Source organism: Heloderma suspectum, chromosome 10 (assembly GCF_057233095.1).
Source record: "Heloderma suspectum isolate Gila_16-S chromosome 10, 16-S_ref, whole genome shotgun sequence".
NCBI classification, from domain to species: Eukaryota; Metazoa; Chordata; class Lepidosauria; order Squamata; family Helodermatidae; genus Heloderma; species Heloderma suspectum.
This window is the reverse complement of record NC_139467.1, coordinates 1,078,639-1,098,905: the sequence shown is the minus strand read 5'-3', so window position 1 is coordinate 1,098,905 and position 20,267 is coordinate 1,078,639. Positions and strand designations below refer to the sequence as shown.

Below are 20,267 nucleotides of genomic sequence, written 5' to 3'. Positions count from 1 at the left end.
CTTCTACCCTGGTCGCCCCCCTCCCTTGCTAGCCAGAGCCTTCCCAGCCTTGACCAGCAGATCTTAGGAGCAGCAGCAACCCAGGCCCCTGTACCTTGTCTAGAAGCTCCCGTGTCTCGTCAGTGAGCGGCTCATGGGAGAACATGCAGTCATCCCCGTTGATGCAATTCCCGGTTGTATGGAACAGCTTACAAGGGAAGTCCCGTGCAAGGCGTTCAGGAAAGCACATTACTCCAAGGGGCAGAAGGAGCAAAGCACACCCAGTTGGCAAGACCCACTTCTCCTGTTCCACCACCCACGGCCACCTGCTCCAGCAATCCCAACATCCCTGCAGTTGGTGGCCAGAAGCTACGTCCAGGGCACACTGGATGATGCCTCAACAGCTCATGTGTACCCAGCTCAACCATTTTACCGGCAAGATGCCTGAAGCTAGCTGGCGTTTGAAGTGATGAGAGGAAGATGGGGGACAAAGATTACTTTCCCACATCTTCCCTGCTATTTGCCTTCACCTAAAAGTGCTGGAATTAAGAGCCAAGTCTTGATGGCTATGTGCTACCTCCAGTACCAGAGGCAGTGAGCCTATGAACACCAGATGCTGGGGAACATGGGTGGGAGGGTGCTGTTAGGCTCATGCCCTGCTTGTGGGTCCCTGGTCAACAGCTGGTTGGCCACTGTGTGAACAGAATGCTGGACTAGATGGACCCTTGGTCTGATCCAGCATGGCTCTTCTTATGTTCAAGCCTTGCACAGACACAACTGGAAAGGATATCGTGCATGTAGGGGCAGTTCTCAGCTCTGGCGCAGTAACCGGTGATGTAAAACTTGCACAGTTCCCGTTTCTTTGGTAGCTCAATGTCGTGGCTGAAGTTGCAGTGTTCCCCCTGTCAGGAACAAAGCAGAAGGCACCGCTTAGTCACAAATGGGAACATTGTCCTAGGAGAGGTTTTCTGGGTCTCAGATAAACACAGTTTGACATCAACTACAAACGATGTTCAGCAGCTCATCCCTGCGACCCAGAAACACCACCCCTCCCCTCCCCCAATGAGCCAACATGTCCTACAATCCAGCAATGAAAATCTCCACCAGAAAGAAGGGCTGGCCTGGAAATAATAACAGCTATCCGAGGAACTCTCAGTGCCATCCTGTCCCTGTGGTAGGCTCACTACTAAGCCGCCCTGTGCCAAGCCAACCTAAAGATACCCCAGTGTTATGGATCTGTGCCAATCTTATCCCATGGCTGTGCTAGTGCAACTGTGACATCAGCAATAGACCATGAGCACATGAGGCAAAATGGGAAGAGTTGGAGGCAGGGCAGGAAACTTTGAATCCCAAGTTCCCGCAAGCGGTCAGACCCATGAAGAACAACAACAAAAATGATCAGGAGGCTAGAAACTAAGTCCTATGAGGAGAGACTGAAGGAATTGGTTAACGTTTAGCCTTGAGAAGTCTGAGGGGAGATATAACAGCACTTTTACACAGAAGTGGGCTGCAACCTGTTCTCTCTTGTCCAAGACCGTAGGATGTGAAATAACGGTTTTAAGTTACAGGAAGGCAGATTTTAGTTGAACATCAGGAAACACCTCCTAAGGTCAGAGGAGTCAGACAATGGAACCAACTGCCTAAGGAGATGGTGGGCTCTCAGTCACTAGAGGGATTCAAGCAGCAAATGAGCAGCCATCTGCCAGGGATGCGTCATACTGGACTCCTGCACTGAGCAGGGGGTGATCTTGATGGCCTCAAGGGCAACTTCCAGCTCAATGACTCCCCCTGTGGTCAATGGAGGGCCAGAGATTGCTGCTGCCACAGCCACAACTGAGGACAGGATTCCAACCAACTCTGCAGTGAAACATGACGCACCACGCCTCTCGCGCACATCACGGCGCAGGCCCCAGGACTATCCTGCTGTGTCCTCCTGCCTAGAGAACTTAGGGCATCCATGTGTGAAGTCTGTTGATGGTAAAGACGTGTTGTAAGACTGAAAATAAACACTTTTTTTCCTGTAGAGGAAAAAGGCAAGGGAAACCTTGAGAAGAGAAGACTGAGGGGAGATACGATAGCGCTCTTCAAGTATTTGACAGGTTGTCACAGAGAGGAAGGCCAGGATCATAGAATCATAGAATATGATTCTCTTCTCGATCATCCCAGGATCTCTTCTCGATCATCCCAGAGTGCAGGACACGGAATAATGGGCTCAAGTTACAGGAAGTCAGATTCCAGCTGAACATCAGGAAAAACTTCCTGACTGTTAGAGCAATACGACAATGGAACCAATTACCTGGGGAGGTGGTGGGCTCTCCCACACTGGAGGCCTTCAAGACGAGGCTGGACAGCCATCTGTCAGGGATGCTCTGACTTGGATTCCTGCATTGAGCAGGGGGTTGGACTTGATGGCCTTGTAGGCCCCTTCCAACCCTATTATTCTATGATTTTATGAAACCCGTAACTTGTTTCAGTGACTGATGTGATACTGAATCAGCCATGTGCTTTAGCTCCCCTCTGTATTTCTGCTATAGAAGAGCCTGACAAGGGAGGGGCTGCTGTCTAATTCCCAATGTTCCTTCCAGCTGGGTTGGCCCCTCCCCTCACTGCCATCACAAGGCTATTCAAGGACCATCTTGCTTTGAGGGGAGAATAGCCCTTTTCTGTAGCTTGTCTTTACCGTTAATTATATTGGTTTATTCATCTTTACTATTTTTATATTTCATGTAAACTGCATCGTGGAGTTGTCTAAGAAGTGGTAAATAAATATGCTAGATAGATAATTAATAAATAAATAAAATAGTTTAAAGCACTTGCAGCTCAACCCTATGCATGTTTACTCAGAAGTAAGCCTCACTGAGTTCAATGTGCCTTTCTCCCTCATCAGCGTATATAGGATTGCAGCCTTAATCAATAAACAAACAAACAACCCTGGTGCAGGGGCGCTTTGTGGAAACATCCAGGACCAATCACAAAACGAGCAGGAAGGTTTGATGAATATGCCTTGTCTTTTCAGAACCCTTGGGCAAGTATTCTATCTGAAGATACAAATGTCCAAAAAGAACTTCCTATCCAGTGCTGTCACTGGGGTTGTAAGGGCAAAGCTTCTGGCAAGTCTGACCTGCCGAAAGGGGGAGTCTGTGCCTCAAAGCAGGACTCCGATAGTCCAATCTGACACACTCTCTCACCCCTTGCAAAATATAGGGAGAACAATGTACCGGTGGAACAATTTTCCCTCCCTCAGCAGTTAGTACCCGTGTCTCGCACACACCAAGCTACTAGAGGCATTATGCAGAAGCCCCCACCCCCCAACCCAATACAGGAAAGCTCCCACAATGCACTAGTGAAGGCTGTGGGGAGCACAGCAGGCACTCCACTCCAGCTGCTGCTACTGCTGGCCAAACACTTGTGGCCCCCTTTTCCTTACAGGATCAGAGCCAGGGCAAAGACCAGGCCACACAGCTGCTGAGACAGGGATCCAGGGCAACTGCATACATGCAGTGGATGAGCATAGCCTTCACGCCAACTCTACCCTATGCCATGACCACACGTGGACATTAGGGGCACAACCAAGTGGGTGAGTGGGGCTGAGGTGTGAGGACTGGGACAATACCTAACTAGTAACATGCATAATCTACTGAACACTGAGGCGCAGGGACTATTTCCAACTGCTGCCATTTACTAGGGCTGTGCACCACCTTAGCTCAAAGCCCGAATAACGAGGCGGGGCGGGCTGATTTGGAGGTGCCTCGTTGTGATACAAAGTGGATCAGACCGGTACCAAGATGCCCCAAAGTGAAGCAGCTCCTCCATGAGGCACTTTGTCCGGCTCTTATATTCAGAGCTTATACCTTCTGAGCAGCCTAGACAGGCTGTCTCCAAAGCGTAACAACTTCTGCAAGATCATGTGGAGGGGCAGGAGGAGGGATGGGGGAAGGCGAGAGGATGCGGAGGTGCCAAATATATATCACAGGGATCCGGCCACTGGGAGAGGTGGGGGAACGGGAGAGGAGAGGGAGGAGGAAGAGGATGTGAGCTTTGCTGTGAGTCAGCCTCCGTTTGCTCATTGTGAGAGGTGGTGTTACTGGGGAGGAGAGGACTGTCTGAAAGTTATTTGGTTAGAGCAGTGGTCTCCAGACTGGGGTGCACATACCCCAGGGGACACACAAGACGATCCATCAGAGTGTGCAAGACACCTGACAAGCTGCCATTGCATACAATGATGGTGGCAGTGGTGGCAGCAGGATAGGATGGGAGATGGGAGGGAAGCTCCATGGCATTTCTCTCTCCGCTCCAATCCTAGCCGCTGGGAGCAACTACCCCAGTCTCTACCAGGCATGGCACAGGAAGCCTTAACCCTTCCCACTCTTCTTTGGCAGAACAAAGCCAAGAAGAAAGCGTGTGCTATGGGGACTAGGTAAAACGAGGATCCATAAAATCAAAGACGGAGCTTCATGATTTCATGTTATTTTTAAAGGGGAGAGCCCCCCAAACCACCATCCAATCACAAAGTATATCTGCCTCCATTGACTGAACCAGAAAAATCACGGATCTGCCACTCATGGGTGCAGCCACAGCACAAAAACATGGATCCTTGGCAGGGATCCTCTTGATTTCATATGATTTTTGTAGAGCAAATCCCCCAAACCACCATCCAATCACAGAGCACATCTGCAGCCATGGACTAAACTAGAAAAATCATGGATCTGCCACGTGTGGCTGCAGCCATGGCGCAAGAACAGGGAAAAAGGGCTCCCCCCATTCCCTGGAACAAGATGGCTGGTAGCTGGTGGCGGCAGAGGCCTGCCCTCATTGGCAGGAGTCAACCTCCAACTGGGCACCCTCCCAAGGAAGGGAGAGTACAGTTGGAGGGCAACTCCTGCCTCCGCCGCCTGACTCAGGCCTTCACAGGCTCCTCACAAGCAAGGAACCCATGAAGGCTTGAGCAGAGGCAAGAGTCATCCTCCAACCGGGCGCCCTTCCCTCCTTCCAAGGAAGGGAGAGAGCACAGTTGGAGGGCGATTTCTGCCCTCATGCCTGTTGGCGGTTGGAGGGCTGTGATGGGCAGCGTTTTTCCCGGCAGCACCTTCCCTGGCAGGAGCAGCAGCAGCTTCCTTGGTGGCACCAGCAGCAGTGGCGGCTCCCCTGGCGATGCCCCCCACCCCCGGAACAAGGGCCTAGGTAAGGAGCTGGGGGCTGGGCCGAAGCATGATTTGGAGGTCTGAATCCCACTTTGGCTTCGTAGGCTGAGGTAGGTCGGGCCCCCCGAAATCAGCCCAAGCCGAATGAAGCCCACCACCGAAGCAGCTTCTGAGTCAGATTGGGGGGTCCATGCACAGCCCTACTCATGACTATCCCCATGTCTCTCTTGGCTGTAGCCATGGCCAACCTGGCAGTCCTCTAACAGATGCAAAGGCAAATGAGTTCTCCACACCCAGGGCAATGTAGGCAACAAGCAAGGCCCACAGCAAAACCTGCAGCGGCAAGCCAGCTGCTGCCGTTTGGGGTGCTGCCCATTTCTCTTCCAATTCCTAAACCAAGGCTCTTACTGGACTGGGAGCCTGCTCTCCATCCCACCATTACATTCCATATCTTGTGCATTTCATTCACCACATCATTTAACAACAATAAAGGAAAACCAGCTGGACACTTACCCAGGTGCACCTTCCCTCCACAAAGTATTTGCAGATGACTTTCCCTTTCTTATCCGATTGCTGGTGAGACTTATCATGGTCATTCCGCCTGTAATTCCCACTGCCGCCACCTCCATCCTGTGGGAATCACAAGAGATTTTATTTATCTATGTTATTCATATATCGCTGGTTTCTAAGCAGGCCAAAGCTGGGATGCTACAACTGAAAAGGCCCTATCACAGGTTACCTGCCTCACCATGGAGAGCAGAGGGGCCCACTGAAGGACTTCTGAGGCAGAACCTAGTAGCCAGGCAGGCTTATGTGGGAGGAGGCTGTCCTTGAGGTACCCTGGACTCTAGCCAGTTAGAGCTTAAAAGATTAAGATCAGCACCTAGAATTGGGCCCAAACTGGGAGCCAATTTAATTATTTTATGACTGATGAAATGTGATCATAAGAACGTAAGAAAAGCCATGCTGGATCAGACCAAGGGTCCATCTAGTCCAGCATTATATTCACACAGTGGCCAACCAGCTGTTGACGGAAGACCCATAGCAAGACATGGGTGCAACAGCACCCTCCTGTCCATGTTCCCCAGCAATAGGCATACCACCTCTGATACTGGAGGAAGCATAGAGCCATCAGGACTAGTAGCCATTGGTAGCCTTCTCCTCCATGAATTTGTCTAACCCCCTTTTGAAGCCATCCAAATTAGTGACCATCCCCACATTTTGTGAGTGAATTCCATAGTTTTGTAGCAGCCATATCGGGGGTCAGACTAAGTAGCCTCATGCAGTCTCATGCTTCATGTTCTTGCTGAGCTCTTTCTCCCTTGAATATATTGTTGTAAGCTGACGAGACACAGGAATTCCTTATCTTGTCAAAGGTCATACAATTGTATATCTTGTTCTCTGCTGTTCTCTTCTGTTCTCTCCTTATCATGGCTACCCTATAACCCAGTTCTTGTATTATAAACAATGGTGCTAGGAGAAGAAATGTTGAGGACTGCAACCCCACACGGGAGGGAGAGGAGGAGCCGTTTCATATGTGTCACAATGTCTATAAAAACAATGTGCTGATGTATTGCGGGGCTTCTGGCTCTTTGGGAAAGATTCCAGCCTTAAGCCCGCGCGTTAAATAAAGCATCTCTTTTTCCTTCACTCCGTGGTCTCTCTGACTCTGGGTTCTGCAACATAAATGGTGCCGTGACTCAGATGTGGCAGGCTCTGAGCCAGACAGGTGGCATCTGCCTGCTCTTGATCGCCGCACCGGGAAGACGAGCTCGGCGCATGCCTCCCTTTCTTGGCGCCACCGACCTTTTTGTCGAGTGAATGGGAGAATGCCTGCACTGGGATCGCCCAAACGGCAGCGAGCGGCAAGAGAACCTTGGGAAGCGGAGGAAGGAACTTGAGCCCTGCCTGTATCGCAGCTGCAATTGAGTTGAAACCCACATTGGAAGCCTTCAGGAGAAAGGCAAGTATATGGGAAAAAGAGGGCCCCGCCTTTAGGGAGAAAGGCCACTGGGAAGAAAAAAAGAGGGCCCCGCCTTGTGAAGAAGGTCAGTGTTGGTGGTATACGTATACAAAAAGAACCTACTCCTTGCGGGTAGAAGGGGGGCCTGATCACACCCCCGAGTGGGCGCCAGTACCCAGCACGCCAGTACTCAGTAGGAAGCTGAGGAAGCTGGGGAAGCCGCTTTCCGCTCTGGTAAAAAGTGGGAAAAGTGGGTGGCAGGGACATATGGATGCAGTGGAGAGATTGATGATTGTGTGAGTGGCTACTGCGGTTTCTGACGCATACCGTTGACCCTCCGGGTGCCCAGGCGAGTAGCAAAGTGCGTGGTGTATAAAATCCTCTTGTGTCGGCCAGTGAGACCCCTTACTCACTGACCAAATCCCATTCCCTAATTGTGTCTGTCTTCAATTTAGGAGGGAGGCTATGGGTGGTGGGAGAAGCAAACCTTGCACCCCCTTAGGATGTATGCTAGCAACTTTTAAGAAAGGTTTTAGTAGAGATTATGGGGACCCCCCCATGAATCCTCAACGGTTGCAGACTTTGTGTGAAATAGAGTGGCCGTCTTTTGGTGTAGGATGGCCTACTAAAGGCTCTTTAGAGCCCAGCAAAATCAGCCGTGTATATGCCATTGTGGTTGGGAGACCTGGGCACCCCGACCAATTTCCCTACATAAACTCGTGAGATTCCATAGTCCGCGCTTCTCCTCCATGGCTAAAGAAATGCCTAGAATCCCAGGCAAAAGTTTTGGTGCTCAGAAAAGAAAAATTGGCCAAAAAGAAATTACAACCAGTGTTAGAAGCCCCGTGTGAAGATCTGGCAGAGCTAACGGCGTTTCCACCTGCTTATGCCCGGCTTCCACCACGGGCCCATGTTACTGTGAGACCGCCCCGTCGAGATCCAGATCCTGTGGCTCCTGAGCCCCTGCCATCCCCCCTACAGAGGCATTGCCCCTTGCTTTGACTTAACTGTCGCCATCAGTTTCAAGCCCCACCGGCAGTAATTCGCCGATTTCAGCTATGGTCCTCAACTCCCAGATATTGTCTGCCGAGACTTTCATCTCTACGGAATCGGGAGGTTCCCCTCTTACACCTCAATCAGCATTAATAAAAGAAACTGAAAAATTGAAGTGTTGGGCAGAAGATTTAATAAAATCGGCAGTGACCCTTAAAAAGATGTGTTCTCACAAAAAAAAAAAAAAAGAGGAGGCGAGCTCGTCTACTGCTCAAGACTTGCACCCCGTCGAGATGTATGTCAAACAAAGAAGGAAAAAGGTTTTTTTAAAAAGATTCAGAATAGAAAGAGAAAACAGCAAAAAGCTCAAGGTCGAGCTGAGAGGGGAAAAAAAACAAGATCTGAGGCTGTTAATTAGAGAAATGTTGCAGGACAGTCTGGCTTTTAACAAAGCGTGGGAGCATGAGAGTGTAAGGCCGAAGAAGTAGCTGTTAGCCTAGCGCGCCGAGAGAGGGGGGGCAGGAAAATTGCCCACAACGTTCTGAGTTGTGCAACATCATCACCTCACCTAATTGAGATGAAATCCCTAAGAAATGGAAACTGAAAATGAAGACCCAGAAGATGAAGGCAAAATAGAAAATAAAGATGAAGAATCAGCCCCCAGAGCACAGGCTAGACCCCTCTTCGAATGAAAAGTGTGCCATAAGACTGTCCCAAAGCAGAATGAAGCGGAGAGACCATGTTGAAGATCTCTGTCAAGGTAACCGTGTTTAGCTTTGAACTGTGTTAGAATTGCATAGAGCCTGTAGCTACTGACCATCGGCTATATGATTTCTGAAGAGCGTAACCATTAAGCTTTTGCCGTGGGATTCCCTGCAATGAAGAAATCTCACTGTCCAGTGTTACACTGCCTAAGTGTGTGTGCTGAAGAGACCCCAGCGAAGAAAGCTGACCCGAGTTATTTGTTGCCCGTGCCAAAGCAAGAATTTGGCTGCCCTGTACCTCATCGTGTCCTGTTTTGAGCTTGGGATTTACAAATACAAACAAACTGAGAAGCTTGCCTTTGAAGTCCTGCAAATCACCCCACCGCCTCCCCGAAGATTAATGGCTGCCTGAAAAATGCAAGTATAAGGCGATGCCCATCACCCCCCAGCGTCCTGAGTTTCGGCACTCAGTGTTTCAGTGCTTTCGTGTACCAGGTTAGAAGAAAAAAAAAAGAGTAAGTTTTTAAAATGTCTGTGAGAACCTGACAGAAGTAGAATAAAATTTACAGAAGAGTTGCCCAAGTTAAAGCGTCACGGCTAGAGAGCTGAGCTGTGCCGCTCTGTTTAGACAGAGGCTTTGCTAAAAAGTTAAAGGCCCTTGTCTGTCAGAAGGGGTGTAGGGCCACACTTTCCCTTTTTAAACTGATGCAAAAGTGGAGAGCCTTTGCTGGAAACATCGCATCTTCATTGCCCAGAGCCTTCTCTGTTTGCCTCCATCAATGTCTCCATCAATTTTTAGAGACACTCTGCACATGGACTAAAATTTTAAATTGTCAACGACTTGCCATGGACAGTGCTGTGAAGCTTTGGATAAACTTGAACTCTCATCGCTGTGGACCGTGTGTCTGTGTTTGTAGTCAGCTCAGTGTATAGCAGGCTGAGTTTGATCTATGACTTTTAGATTTCCTTCTGCCAGAACTCATGCAGCATAGAGTTGCCGATGCAAAAATGGTGACCTAGAACTCTTTGCATGTGTAAGTATGCCCGTCCCTTGATTTTAATGGGCCCTGAGCTTTCAGCCAGAAGAGCAGTATGATTGCTGGATCTGCTCCATCATGCCTTACCATGCTAAAAGTGCTTTCCATTCATTGTGTTAAATTGCAGAAAAAGTTTGTTGTGTATATTTTATGATTTCTTAAATATCATAAAATATATGTGATATTTGCAGATTAGTGTTAGTTGCAACTCCAAATGATACTAAGTGTGGTTCCCAATGGATGACAAGAAAAAAAGACAAAAGCAAGTAGAAAAGGAATAGAGAAAGTAGAAGACAGATAGAGAAGGGAGGAAAAAAAAGAAAGAAAAGGCAAGAGGCAAAGAAAAAAAACATTTGTAGAGAAGAAGCGTGGCCATAGTTGCACCCAGGGTAAATTAAAAGCAGCTGATTGTGCCTGGAGCTTATTACCTGGGGTAAAGTAGCCACAATAATGTAATAGTTCTTTAAGATGAAGAAAATGTAACTAGAAAGAGAAGAAGAGCCTATCCCAAATGTGTGTCATTGGGACTAGTGTAAGGCAGAAAGGTTTAAGTAAGTGAGTTTAACTTGAAAAAGACAAATAAAGAGACAAGGCTGGTGCATGGAGCAGAAAGTTTTATATAAAAAGTTTGAAACATGATCTGCAATACAGACAGATCAGCAAAGAAAAAGAAAGCAAAAGAAAGAGAAAAAATTTGTCTTCCCATACTAATGAATAGAAGTGTTATCAAGCACTTTGGGAAGCGAAGTTGTTTACAGGAAGCTGTTCCTGAGAACCAAACACTTCTAGCCTATGCTGAAAATGCTTGCTAGTGTTGTGCTGCCTCATGGGTAACATGTATGGTATAAAAACCCATTTAGCCCAATAGCTCGTGGTTCAGAGAAGCTGTCTGATCCAGCCATTAAGTACGCCTGTGTGCTGTAAGTTACCCAATAAAGTCTCCTTGTAAGTAAACCCCCCCACCCCCGCTGGAATCCCAAAACACAAGTGGGGCTACAGCGCCTCACCCTTTATCAAACCCTGCTGTTAGAAGCCATGAAAGCAGGTATGAAGAAGTCAATTAATATGACCAAAGTGTCTAAAGTGCTGCAAGGTGCCACCGAGGCCCCAGAGCGTACATGGAGCGTCTTTCAAATGCCTATCGCCAGTATACCCCCCTCAACCCAGAGGCCCAAGAAGACGTGGACGAAAGAAGAAAAGAAGAAGACCCGGCAGAGGCAAAAAATTCTTAACAAAGAACCAGTGTGCCCAGTGTGGACAAGATGGACATTAGTGGCATGAATGCCCAAATAAAATAAATCAAATACACAAAGGAGAAAACCAAAGGGGCCAGAATGGGCGAAGAGGGAGACAGCTTGAGAGGGGCCGTGACATTGACTTCATGATTGACACTGGAGCGGCATCAAAAGCAAGCAAACCTTAGCCTTAAACAAGAAGTCCAAACACTGAGCACAGTTCTTCAAGCCCAGCGTCGCTTTGTCTTAGAAAATAAGCCATTCCCATCACAGAAATTCATCCTTTCCAACCAAGAGTTAAAGTATGAGTTAAAGAGAGAAAAATAACCCTTTGACTCCCAGATGGAGAGGACTGAAAACTCTCATACTTTCCACCCCCGCAGCTATGAAAGCAGCTGGAGTTAAACCCTGGATACATTAGACACAAGTCAAGAAAGCGAGAGGGGGAGAGTAGACTGTAAACAGAAATCCTGAAAATCCTTTAAAAATCATTCTGAAAAAGCAGTAAGAAGACTCAGGCTAGACCTTACTGTGGACACACCGGGAGACTGTCCCCCTGTGTACGGTCAGACTTGCAACTGGAGAATTGAAGAAGGGGACTAGACCCTACTGCAGCTTGCCAGGTGAATAGCTGCCCGGCGTACGGTCAGATCCCAAAGAAGATCAAACATGCGTGTTGTAGTGTTAGTAGTGTTGCATTGTGTCTCCTTAATAAGGTGCAAAAAGGGGGGTCTGCCCCTGGAAGAAGTTTGTCCCAGTGATTTGCTGATAATTACTGGCTTCACCTGGCTAACATCACGAGAGTAAAACATTTTTGTTTGCCAAGAGGTATACCTGCAAACAGGCTTATTAGCTTTTGCCTAATACCTGTCTGTAGACATCCTGGGAAAATTCAAAAAGATACAATGTTAAGAGTTTATGGTGTAAGTTTAACTTATTCCCAAAATGCTAATTGGGGCGTGGTTGCAAAGATCCTACCCCTACAGAGTTCACTCTACACACCCCCATCATTGCTGAAACAAATGCTACGTGTGCACGAATGCTTAATTGTCAAAAGTTTTCCAGAAAATATAAAGCTATCCCTGGCCCCCTTCCACTGTAATAAAATTCAAAACATATCTTTTAATGATGCCCACATACTTTTGCCTCATAGATGGTTTTAGACATGTAGTTCCCGCACTTGGTCATTCATTCCTGCCAACTTGTCTAATAACCACCCATGTTGCCTCAGCCGCCAATTGAACTGGTGCCAATTCTTCCCCTGTGGCCCGAGAAAATCCGTCGACGGCGGCCTCGAGCACTCCAACTAACTAAAAATTGTAATAGTCATGTGCAGTTATATTCTGACTCGGAAAAATTGGCCTTAGCAATGTCACTGGTTGGGGTTCCAGGTTTAGCCTTGGCTAATGGTCTAAAGATCAACCGGTTAGCTTGCAGCTTAGCCAAAAGCATACATGCCACCTCACGAGCATTGTCATTGTTAAATAAAGAGTTGCGTGATCTAAGAGGTGCAGTTCTAGAAAATAGAGCTGGTATAGATTACCTCTTCCTTCTTCATCATTTAAGTTGTAAGACACACCAAAAGCTCTGTTGTTTTAACTTAACTGATAATGGCAATGCTGTAGATGAACAGATCAACAAGCTGCACAATAATATAGTAGCTAACAAAACAATAAGACAAAACAATTAGCTCAATTAGTTAACCCCTTGGCTTCCAAATCTTAGCTGGCTTAAAAGCATTGTTCATCCTAATTCTACCAGTGTTGTTCATAGAGATACTGTTATGTCTCTGCGTTCCTTGTCTTATGCGCTGTTTAACCAATCTGTTTTATGTCTCAGCTAGTAAAACTGCTGCCCTCTGCGCTCTAATAGCCCAACAAGAGGCTAAGTAATATGTATGTCACAAAAAGCTTTGTATAGTTATCAGAAATGCTATAATTGTAATGAAATTATGCATTTAAGGGGGGAATGTAGCAGCCATATCGGGGGTCAGACTAAGTAGCCTCATGCAGTCTCATGCTTCATGTTCTTGCTGAGCTCTTTCTCCCTTGAATATATTGTTGTAAGCTGACGAGACACAGGAATTCCTTATCTTGTCAAAGGTCATACAATTGTATATCTTGTTCTCTGCTGTTCTCTTCTGTTCTCTCCTTATCATGGCTACCCTATAACCCAGTTCTTGTATTATAAACAATGGTGCTAGGAGAAGAAATGTTGAGGACTGCAACCCCACACGGGAGGGGGAGGAGGAGCCGTTTCATATGTGTCACAATGTCTATAAAAACAATTTGCTGATGTATTGCGGGGCTTCTGGCTCTTTGGGAAAGATTCCAGCCTTAAGCCCACGCGTTAAATAAAGAATCTCTTTTTCCTTCACTCCGTGGTCTCTCTGACTCTGGGTTCTGCAACAGTTTAACTATGTGCTGTGTGAAGAACTACTTCCTTTTACCTGTCCCAACAATCAGCTTCATGGGATGCCCTGGGTTCTAGTATTATGAGAGGGGGAGAATATGTTCCTGGGCCCAGCTGGTAGATGCATTTTGCACTACCTGACATTTCTGAATCATATTCAAAGGCAGCCCCTGGCATAATGCACTGCAGTAATCCAGATCAGAGGTTACCAGAACATTTATAAAAGCAGCCAGGCTTGTAGCTGACACAGTGGCTTAGCAGGTGAGAGGAGCTGCACGGGCCTTCAAAAATAGGACTGAATCTATAACCACCCTCAGAATGCGTATCTGATCTTTCAAGGGTGACTGCAATCCCAACCCCAATAGGCCAGCCACTACCTCCTGGGTCAGATAAATCAGAGGAAGGTAGAAGGCAGATCTCTAGATGTTTTGGACTTCAACTCCCAGCATTCCTGACCACTGTCCAAGCTGGCAGGGGCTTCTGGGAGTTGAAGTCCAAAAATCTACCTTCTGCTCACCCGAGATAAACCATCTACTGACAGCATTCTCTGCCTTGTGGGGACTAAGCCCTCATCTGTTCTTCTTATCTTATATCTTATATATCTGTATATAAAAGGAAGTGTTTGTATGTCCTCAGTGGACTTGAAAACCTTATGTCCGATTGCTATGAAACTTTCAGGATTTGTTCTATCTCTATCTGGGATGGCTTTAGGCATAGTGAACATTTTGACTGCCATCTTGAAACAAAATGGCCATCAATCAAAATTTTTAAAGATGTATTGCTTAAATGTAACTGTTTGTATGTCCTCCAAGACCATGAAACCTAGAAACCTGAAGCTCCAAAACCATGAAACCGAGACACCTGAAACTTGCCATGCAGACTAAGGGGACCTTATGGGTGTACACCTCAGGGTTTTTTTGTTTCTTAAAACACATTATTTATAATTAATTTAAATGTGTCTGTGAGATTGAAGCCTGCGGTACCATATTCAGGCAGTACATGACAGACTTTCTTCACCAGAACATAGTTCTGCAGTTCAGACAGTTTGAAGGCAGGAGGGAGAAGTCTGAGGGAAAGAGTTATATGGCTGCCCACTCCCTTCTTCTGCTGGGCAGCCCCCCCTCTTCAGGGGAATGAAATGGACAGACCCCTCCCTCAAGGGGCTATGGAGTTCACCATGGCAGGGGCTATGCCTAGTGGCCAGGCCAGGCATAATGTGTCCAACTCTGGCAGTAACTCCGTGTAACTTTGCCTGAAGGCTTTGCTGTATCAAACTACATCCAGAGCAAGTAGTCATCTGAAAAAGAATAAAAACCAATGGTTCCCACTAGCCTCACCTAACTTTTGTGATCTCACTAACAGCTATCCCTGTCAGCTCCCACCTCTAACTCAACTAATTCGCTTTCTCTTCTATCCAAGCAACTGCCTCAGCTCCTACTCATTAACTGACGTTCCCAATTGACACTAACTCCACCCATTATTACATTCTGCCCCCTGCCATCGGCACATTTCATCCTCTTCCCTCAGTCTCTTTTCTTGATTGAGATGTTCCACTTGGAGCTTTCTATACAAGTTTTTCTTTTCTTTTCTGCTAATGCCATAACTGAATGTCATCTGGGGTGCTCCGCAGCACAGGCCATGCCTAGAAGTGCCAGTGGGTGTGGCTTCACTCAGATGGGGCAGGCACAATGTCTTCAACTCCGAGAAGTGTGTAAGGCTTTGTTGTATCAGACTGAGGGCTCTTCCCAACCTGTGCGAAGCTGGGTCCGTTTGCTAGTTCTCAGGCAGCAAAGAAACAAGAGGAGCACCTACCCCACAGGGCTCAAGTTAGGCATACAATGAGACTAGGAAGGCTGAAGGCTGTCACTCAGCAATACAACAATGGAACCAATTCCCTAGGGAGGCGGTGGGCTCTCCCACACTGGAGGCGTTCCAGACGAGGCTGGACAGCCATCTGTTGGGGATGCTCTGACTTGGATTCCTGCATTGAGCAGGGGGCTGGACTCGATGGCCTTGGAGGCCCCTTCCAACCCTAGTATTCTATGATTCTACTCACCCCCATGTCGTCCTCATAGTAGTCGTCCTCTTCGTTCATTCCACCTCCTTTGCCTCCTCTTCCTCGGTGGCCTCTTCCTCGGCCCATGCCCTTGCCTCCTCGCCCCCTAGAACCACGACCTCGGCCACGACCCATGCCTGAAACAAGGCCATTTTCTTACATGAGAACTGGTGGTGCATAGTGCGTTTAGGCCCAGACAGGCCACTATGCTGCTGAACCCAACTGTGGTGGCATAAACAAAAGCTGAGTCTACACACAGGGCCAGGACACCCCACAGAGCAACCCACATCTGGGAAGCCTATGGCTCACCTGACATGGCTGGAGCCTCAGCCTGTCACGACCACATACCTCTGCCCCTCCCTTCCTTGCTTCTGCGATACTGGTTCAGCTCTTTGGAATAATCATCGTATTCCTCCTCACCCACGGGCTCTTCTCCTTCACAGTACTGCCATTCAGAAAGAGGAGAAATCAACATGGCCGGATCACAACAGGAAACTGGGCTGGGTGCAAGGGCCCAATGTTTCAGCTCACCTCCATTTCCTCTTCATACATTTCTTCCTCCTCCTCCTCAGGGTGCTCTCCTCTTCCCCTGCCACGGCCACCTCGACCCATGCCTCTTCCTCTCATCCCTCCTCTTCCACGCCCACGGTAGCCTCGCCCTCGGCCACGACCCCCTGTTGACACAAATCAAACAAGGTGGAAAACAAAAACAGATGAGACCCCAGCACATAACTAGATATTGTGTGAAACACACTAACAGGGCTTGCTACACACAGGAAATATCACAAAAGCATTTTGCATCTCTTTCTATCTACTGAGAACAGAAAAACTGTCCTGCAATGGCACACGGGCATGTCTCCACGAGTCTGGGCTCCATGAACCAGTAGACACAATACAAGAGGGATGTGTACGCCTGTCTTCCTAGGACTAAGCTTTCAAAGGAAAAGGAAATAAAAGCAGCACTGCTGTGACAATGGACCTCCATTGAGAATACTGGGGACTCAAGAGGCTAATGCACCTTTGGTACCAAAGCCAATCTGAATCTAGATGCACCAAAACGAGCATCCAAGGGCTCTTCTGGAGGCAGCTCAATAGGAGCCCGACAGGCAGCAGCCACACAATTCCTCACTCATGATGGAAGGAAGCAGGACTACAAACCTGATTCCAGCCCAGCCCAGCCCAGCCCTCTGCACTCTGGGTTTTTTTGCCCCAGAACCTGCACTCATCCTGAAAGTCAGTGCTGCTGGCCATTTAAAAAGGGCTTTGGATACAGGTGGGTGCTCCTTCCTTGTTCTCCTCAACCTCTCAGCAGCTTTTGATATCGTCGACCACGGTACCCTCCTGGACCGCGTGGAGGGGTTGGGCGTTGGAGACACTGTATTATGGTGGTTCTGGTCCTTCCTCTCCAGCAGGTACCAGAGGGTAGCACCGGGAGAGGAGGATTCGGACCCATGGCCACAGGGTTCCATCCTCTCCGTGATGCTATTTAACAGCTATGTGAAACCGCTGGGGGCTACCATCAGGAGGTTTGGGGTGCGGTGTCATCAATACGAGGATGACACGCAGCTCCACCTCTCGTTCAAATCTTCACCAAGGTTGGCCGTAGAATCCCTGCCCAAATGTCTGGAGACGGTGAGTGGCTGGATGGGGAGGAATAAGCTGAAGCTGAATCCTGACAAGACCGAGGTTCTTTTGGTGGGAGACAAGAGGAGGTTGGGGGATGCTGACCTGGTGTTGAATGGGGTACGGCTACCCTTGGAAGACCAGGTCTGCAGCCTGGGGGTCATTTTAGACTCCCAGCTGTCCATGGAGGCTCAGGTGTCAGCTGTGAGCCGGACAGCGCTGTACCAACTCCATCTGATATGGCGGCTGCGACCCTACTTTCCTGACCATCTGCTCCCATCGGTAGTACATGCCCTGGTCTCCTCTCATCTAGACTACTTTAATGCGCCATACATGGAGTTACCCTTGAAGATGGTTTGGAAGCTGCAGCTGGTGCAGAATGCGGAGGCTTGCCTGATTAAAGGCAGCTGGCGGTGTGATCACATCACTCTGGTGCTGAAGGAGTTGCACTGGTTACCAGTTGTTTTCCAGGCCAAATTCAAGGTGTTGGTTTTGACCTTTAAAACCCTATATGGTTCCAGCCCAGCCTATCTCAAGGAGCACCTCCAGCAACACCAGAGAGGCTGCTCAACAAGATCAGCCTCGGATGGCCTTCTCTCCGTCCCATCAGCCAGGACAGCTAGGCTGGTGAGGATGTGGGAGAGGGCCCTACTCTGTGGTGGCCCCCACTCTGTGGAACTCCCTCCCTAGGGAACTCCACCATGCTCCCTCTTTGATGAGCTTCCACCACGCATTAAAAATGTGGTTGTTCAGGCAGGCATTTGGGGTGGGTTAGGGTATTTTCAGAAATATATTTTAATGTGGAATTTTATTGGTTTAAACTGTTGTATTATTGTACATCACCCAGAGTGGCCAGGTGACTGGCCAGATGGGCGATTAAGAAATTTAATAAATGAATAAATGAATAACATTTAAAAAGGAAAGTCTAATTCCTCTGAATGGCAGATGACTGCTGACTTTCTGGATGTGTATCTATTTTTGTTCTGGGGTCAAACTGAATTAACAGAGTACAGACACTCCATAAATACTGCTTCAACCTCTGTGCCAAATAGCCACCAAGCAGCATTTTGGGTGCCCTGTAAAACCTGGGTTGCGAGTTATGGAAGACAGCTATACCTCGCCCCCTGTGCGATCCCTCCTTTGCCCGCCGGTATTGGTTCAGCTCCTTCGTGAAGTCATCATACTCTTCTTTCCCCATGTCTTCATCATCCTCTCCCTCATAGTCACAGTAACCCTCATTCTCATATTCCTCGTACATGGGGTAGTTCTTGCTCTCCATTTTGGAATATCCTTTCTTTGGGGCACTGTGAGATGATGAGTACTGTTGGTGGGACTGCAGGCAAACACACAAGTGGTTATGTAGAATGAATGAACGATGGTGCATAAGCTGAACATGAGCCTCTGAAGTACAAACAGGCCCCCGATATACCTTATAAACCAACATCCTCTCCCAAACCATCCGTTTCAAGCAATTAGCAAGACCAGGCACAATCACTCTGGCACCTTTTTCGCTCCAACACAGAGGCCCAAACAGCATCATCTCCAACACATTAAACTCTGGCTCCTGTTGTGTAGGAACCTTTGCCTAGCTACGGGGAGGGAGTGGCGTCCACAGCCAGAGACACAGTGCCTGTGGCACCACAGCCTGTACTAGGCCGGATTCCTTAGCCACAGTCAAATGTATTTCTGGCACCCGGTACTTACAGACGAGTAGATGGGGCTGTACTCCCTGTACTTCCGGTGCCCCTTTTCACTTGGGCTGAAATCTGAGTCCTCGCTGTAGTCTGAGAAATCTTCACTTGAAGAGGCATGGCGCTGCAAGGAAGGGAAAGGCTGTTACAGACCATCATACTCCACCCCCATTTTATTTATACAGTTCCGGTTAAGGCTTGGAAGTTGCTCCAGTCCCTCTGAGCAACTATCAGATCCCAGAGCCACAGGAGGAAAACAGGCAGATTTCAACAGCACTCAGGCAAAAAATGCTACTGGAAATTGGGACTCCTAGAATAGTTTCCACAGTTTTACAAACCATTTGGTTTTTCTACATGAAAATCTGACGAACACTTTTGGCTCCTCATATCATCTGTACATTTTCTCCAGGGCCAAGTGTGAATTAGTAGTTGTTTCTAATCAAGGAAGTTCTCTTCTAGTATCATATACCTTTTAGTCACTCTCTGCAGTATTTCTTTCTAGTTCAACAGCTCCACCTTATTCATGTGCCTCCACTGCTCCTGGACCTTCCTAGAGCACATGCACTACTCCCCTTTGTCGTGATTTCTATGACCAGGATTCCGTTTGCACAGCAGATGTTGGGACCCCTGAAATCCTCGCAGAGGCTTAACGCAGGACGGCAGCCTGTGCTTGGCCTTCCCCGAGTGCCCCCAGATCTGAGCAAGCATGAAAGGACAGGACAAAGCAGAGGCTAAACTCAGTACTCTTGATGCTCACTTTACCGCGCTCACCTTATGCTTGGATTTCCTTTTCTTTTTTGATCTCCGCTTCTCTTTCTCTCGCTCTTTCCGACGCTTCCTTTTCCTCCGGTGAGTCTTTTCTTCATCTGAGTCAGTGTGATGCTTCTCATTTTTTTCCTTCCGACTTTTCTCATGTGACTCTGAAGCATCGTGGGGCTCCTCGCCTCCATCATCTTCCAGTTCCCCTTCTTCCAGCTCCCCATCCTCCCTGAAAAGACACACAATCAGAATTACTCGGCAGAAAGAAGCAAGTCAGGCAACCCAGGTAAGTTTCAAAGTTGAAAACTATGTTAAATACCAAGCGTCACTTGCTTTTCAAATCTTACAATCTGAGCAGATCACTGGAAAAGAATTAACCAGGGCCACTTCCCAGAACAGGTCCCCACTCTGCTGGACACACATTAAAAAGAATATGGCTCTAGCCCCAAGACTATATTCCTGGGAGAGGACACAAACACATGCGCACAGACATACCAACAAATGCAGCCATCAAATGCTGCTTCTCTGACTGTGTAAACACATCTGTGATTGGAAGTATCTGTGTTAAAGCAATTTGAGACAGTGTCCTCTTCAACAGTTAATTATCTAAATAGAAATTGGGGTTTACCTTCATTATAATCCTTTGGTTGCCACCACAGAATAAGTTTTAAAGG

The 20,267-nt window shown here is 47.9% G+C and overlaps 1 protein-coding gene across 1 annotated transcript in view; it reads right to left on the bottom strand.

The window, feature by feature from the left end:
• ZC3H4 (zinc finger CCCH-type containing 4) overlaps window positions 1-20,267 on the bottom strand; it is a 37,729-nt gene that overhangs the window by 7,259 nt on the left and 10,203 nt on the right. The window contains exons 2-10 of the mRNA XM_084814519.1: window positions 19,606-19,822; window positions 18,848-18,958; window positions 18,260-18,476; window positions 16,052-16,194; window positions 15,869-15,965; window positions 15,521-15,657; window positions 5,634-5,750; window positions 770-881; window positions 95-204 (exon numbers count right to left, since the gene is read on the bottom strand). Coding sequence (XP_084670645.1) covers window positions 95-204; window positions 770-881; window positions 5,634-5,750; window positions 15,521-15,657; window positions 15,869-15,965; window positions 16,052-16,194; window positions 18,260-18,476; window positions 18,848-18,958; window positions 19,606-19,822 — 1,261 coding nt within the window. The remainder of the gene's footprint in view (window positions 1-94; window positions 205-769; window positions 882-5,633; window positions 5,751-15,520; window positions 15,658-15,868; window positions 15,966-16,051; window positions 16,195-18,259; window positions 18,477-18,847; window positions 18,959-19,605; window positions 19,823-20,267) is intronic.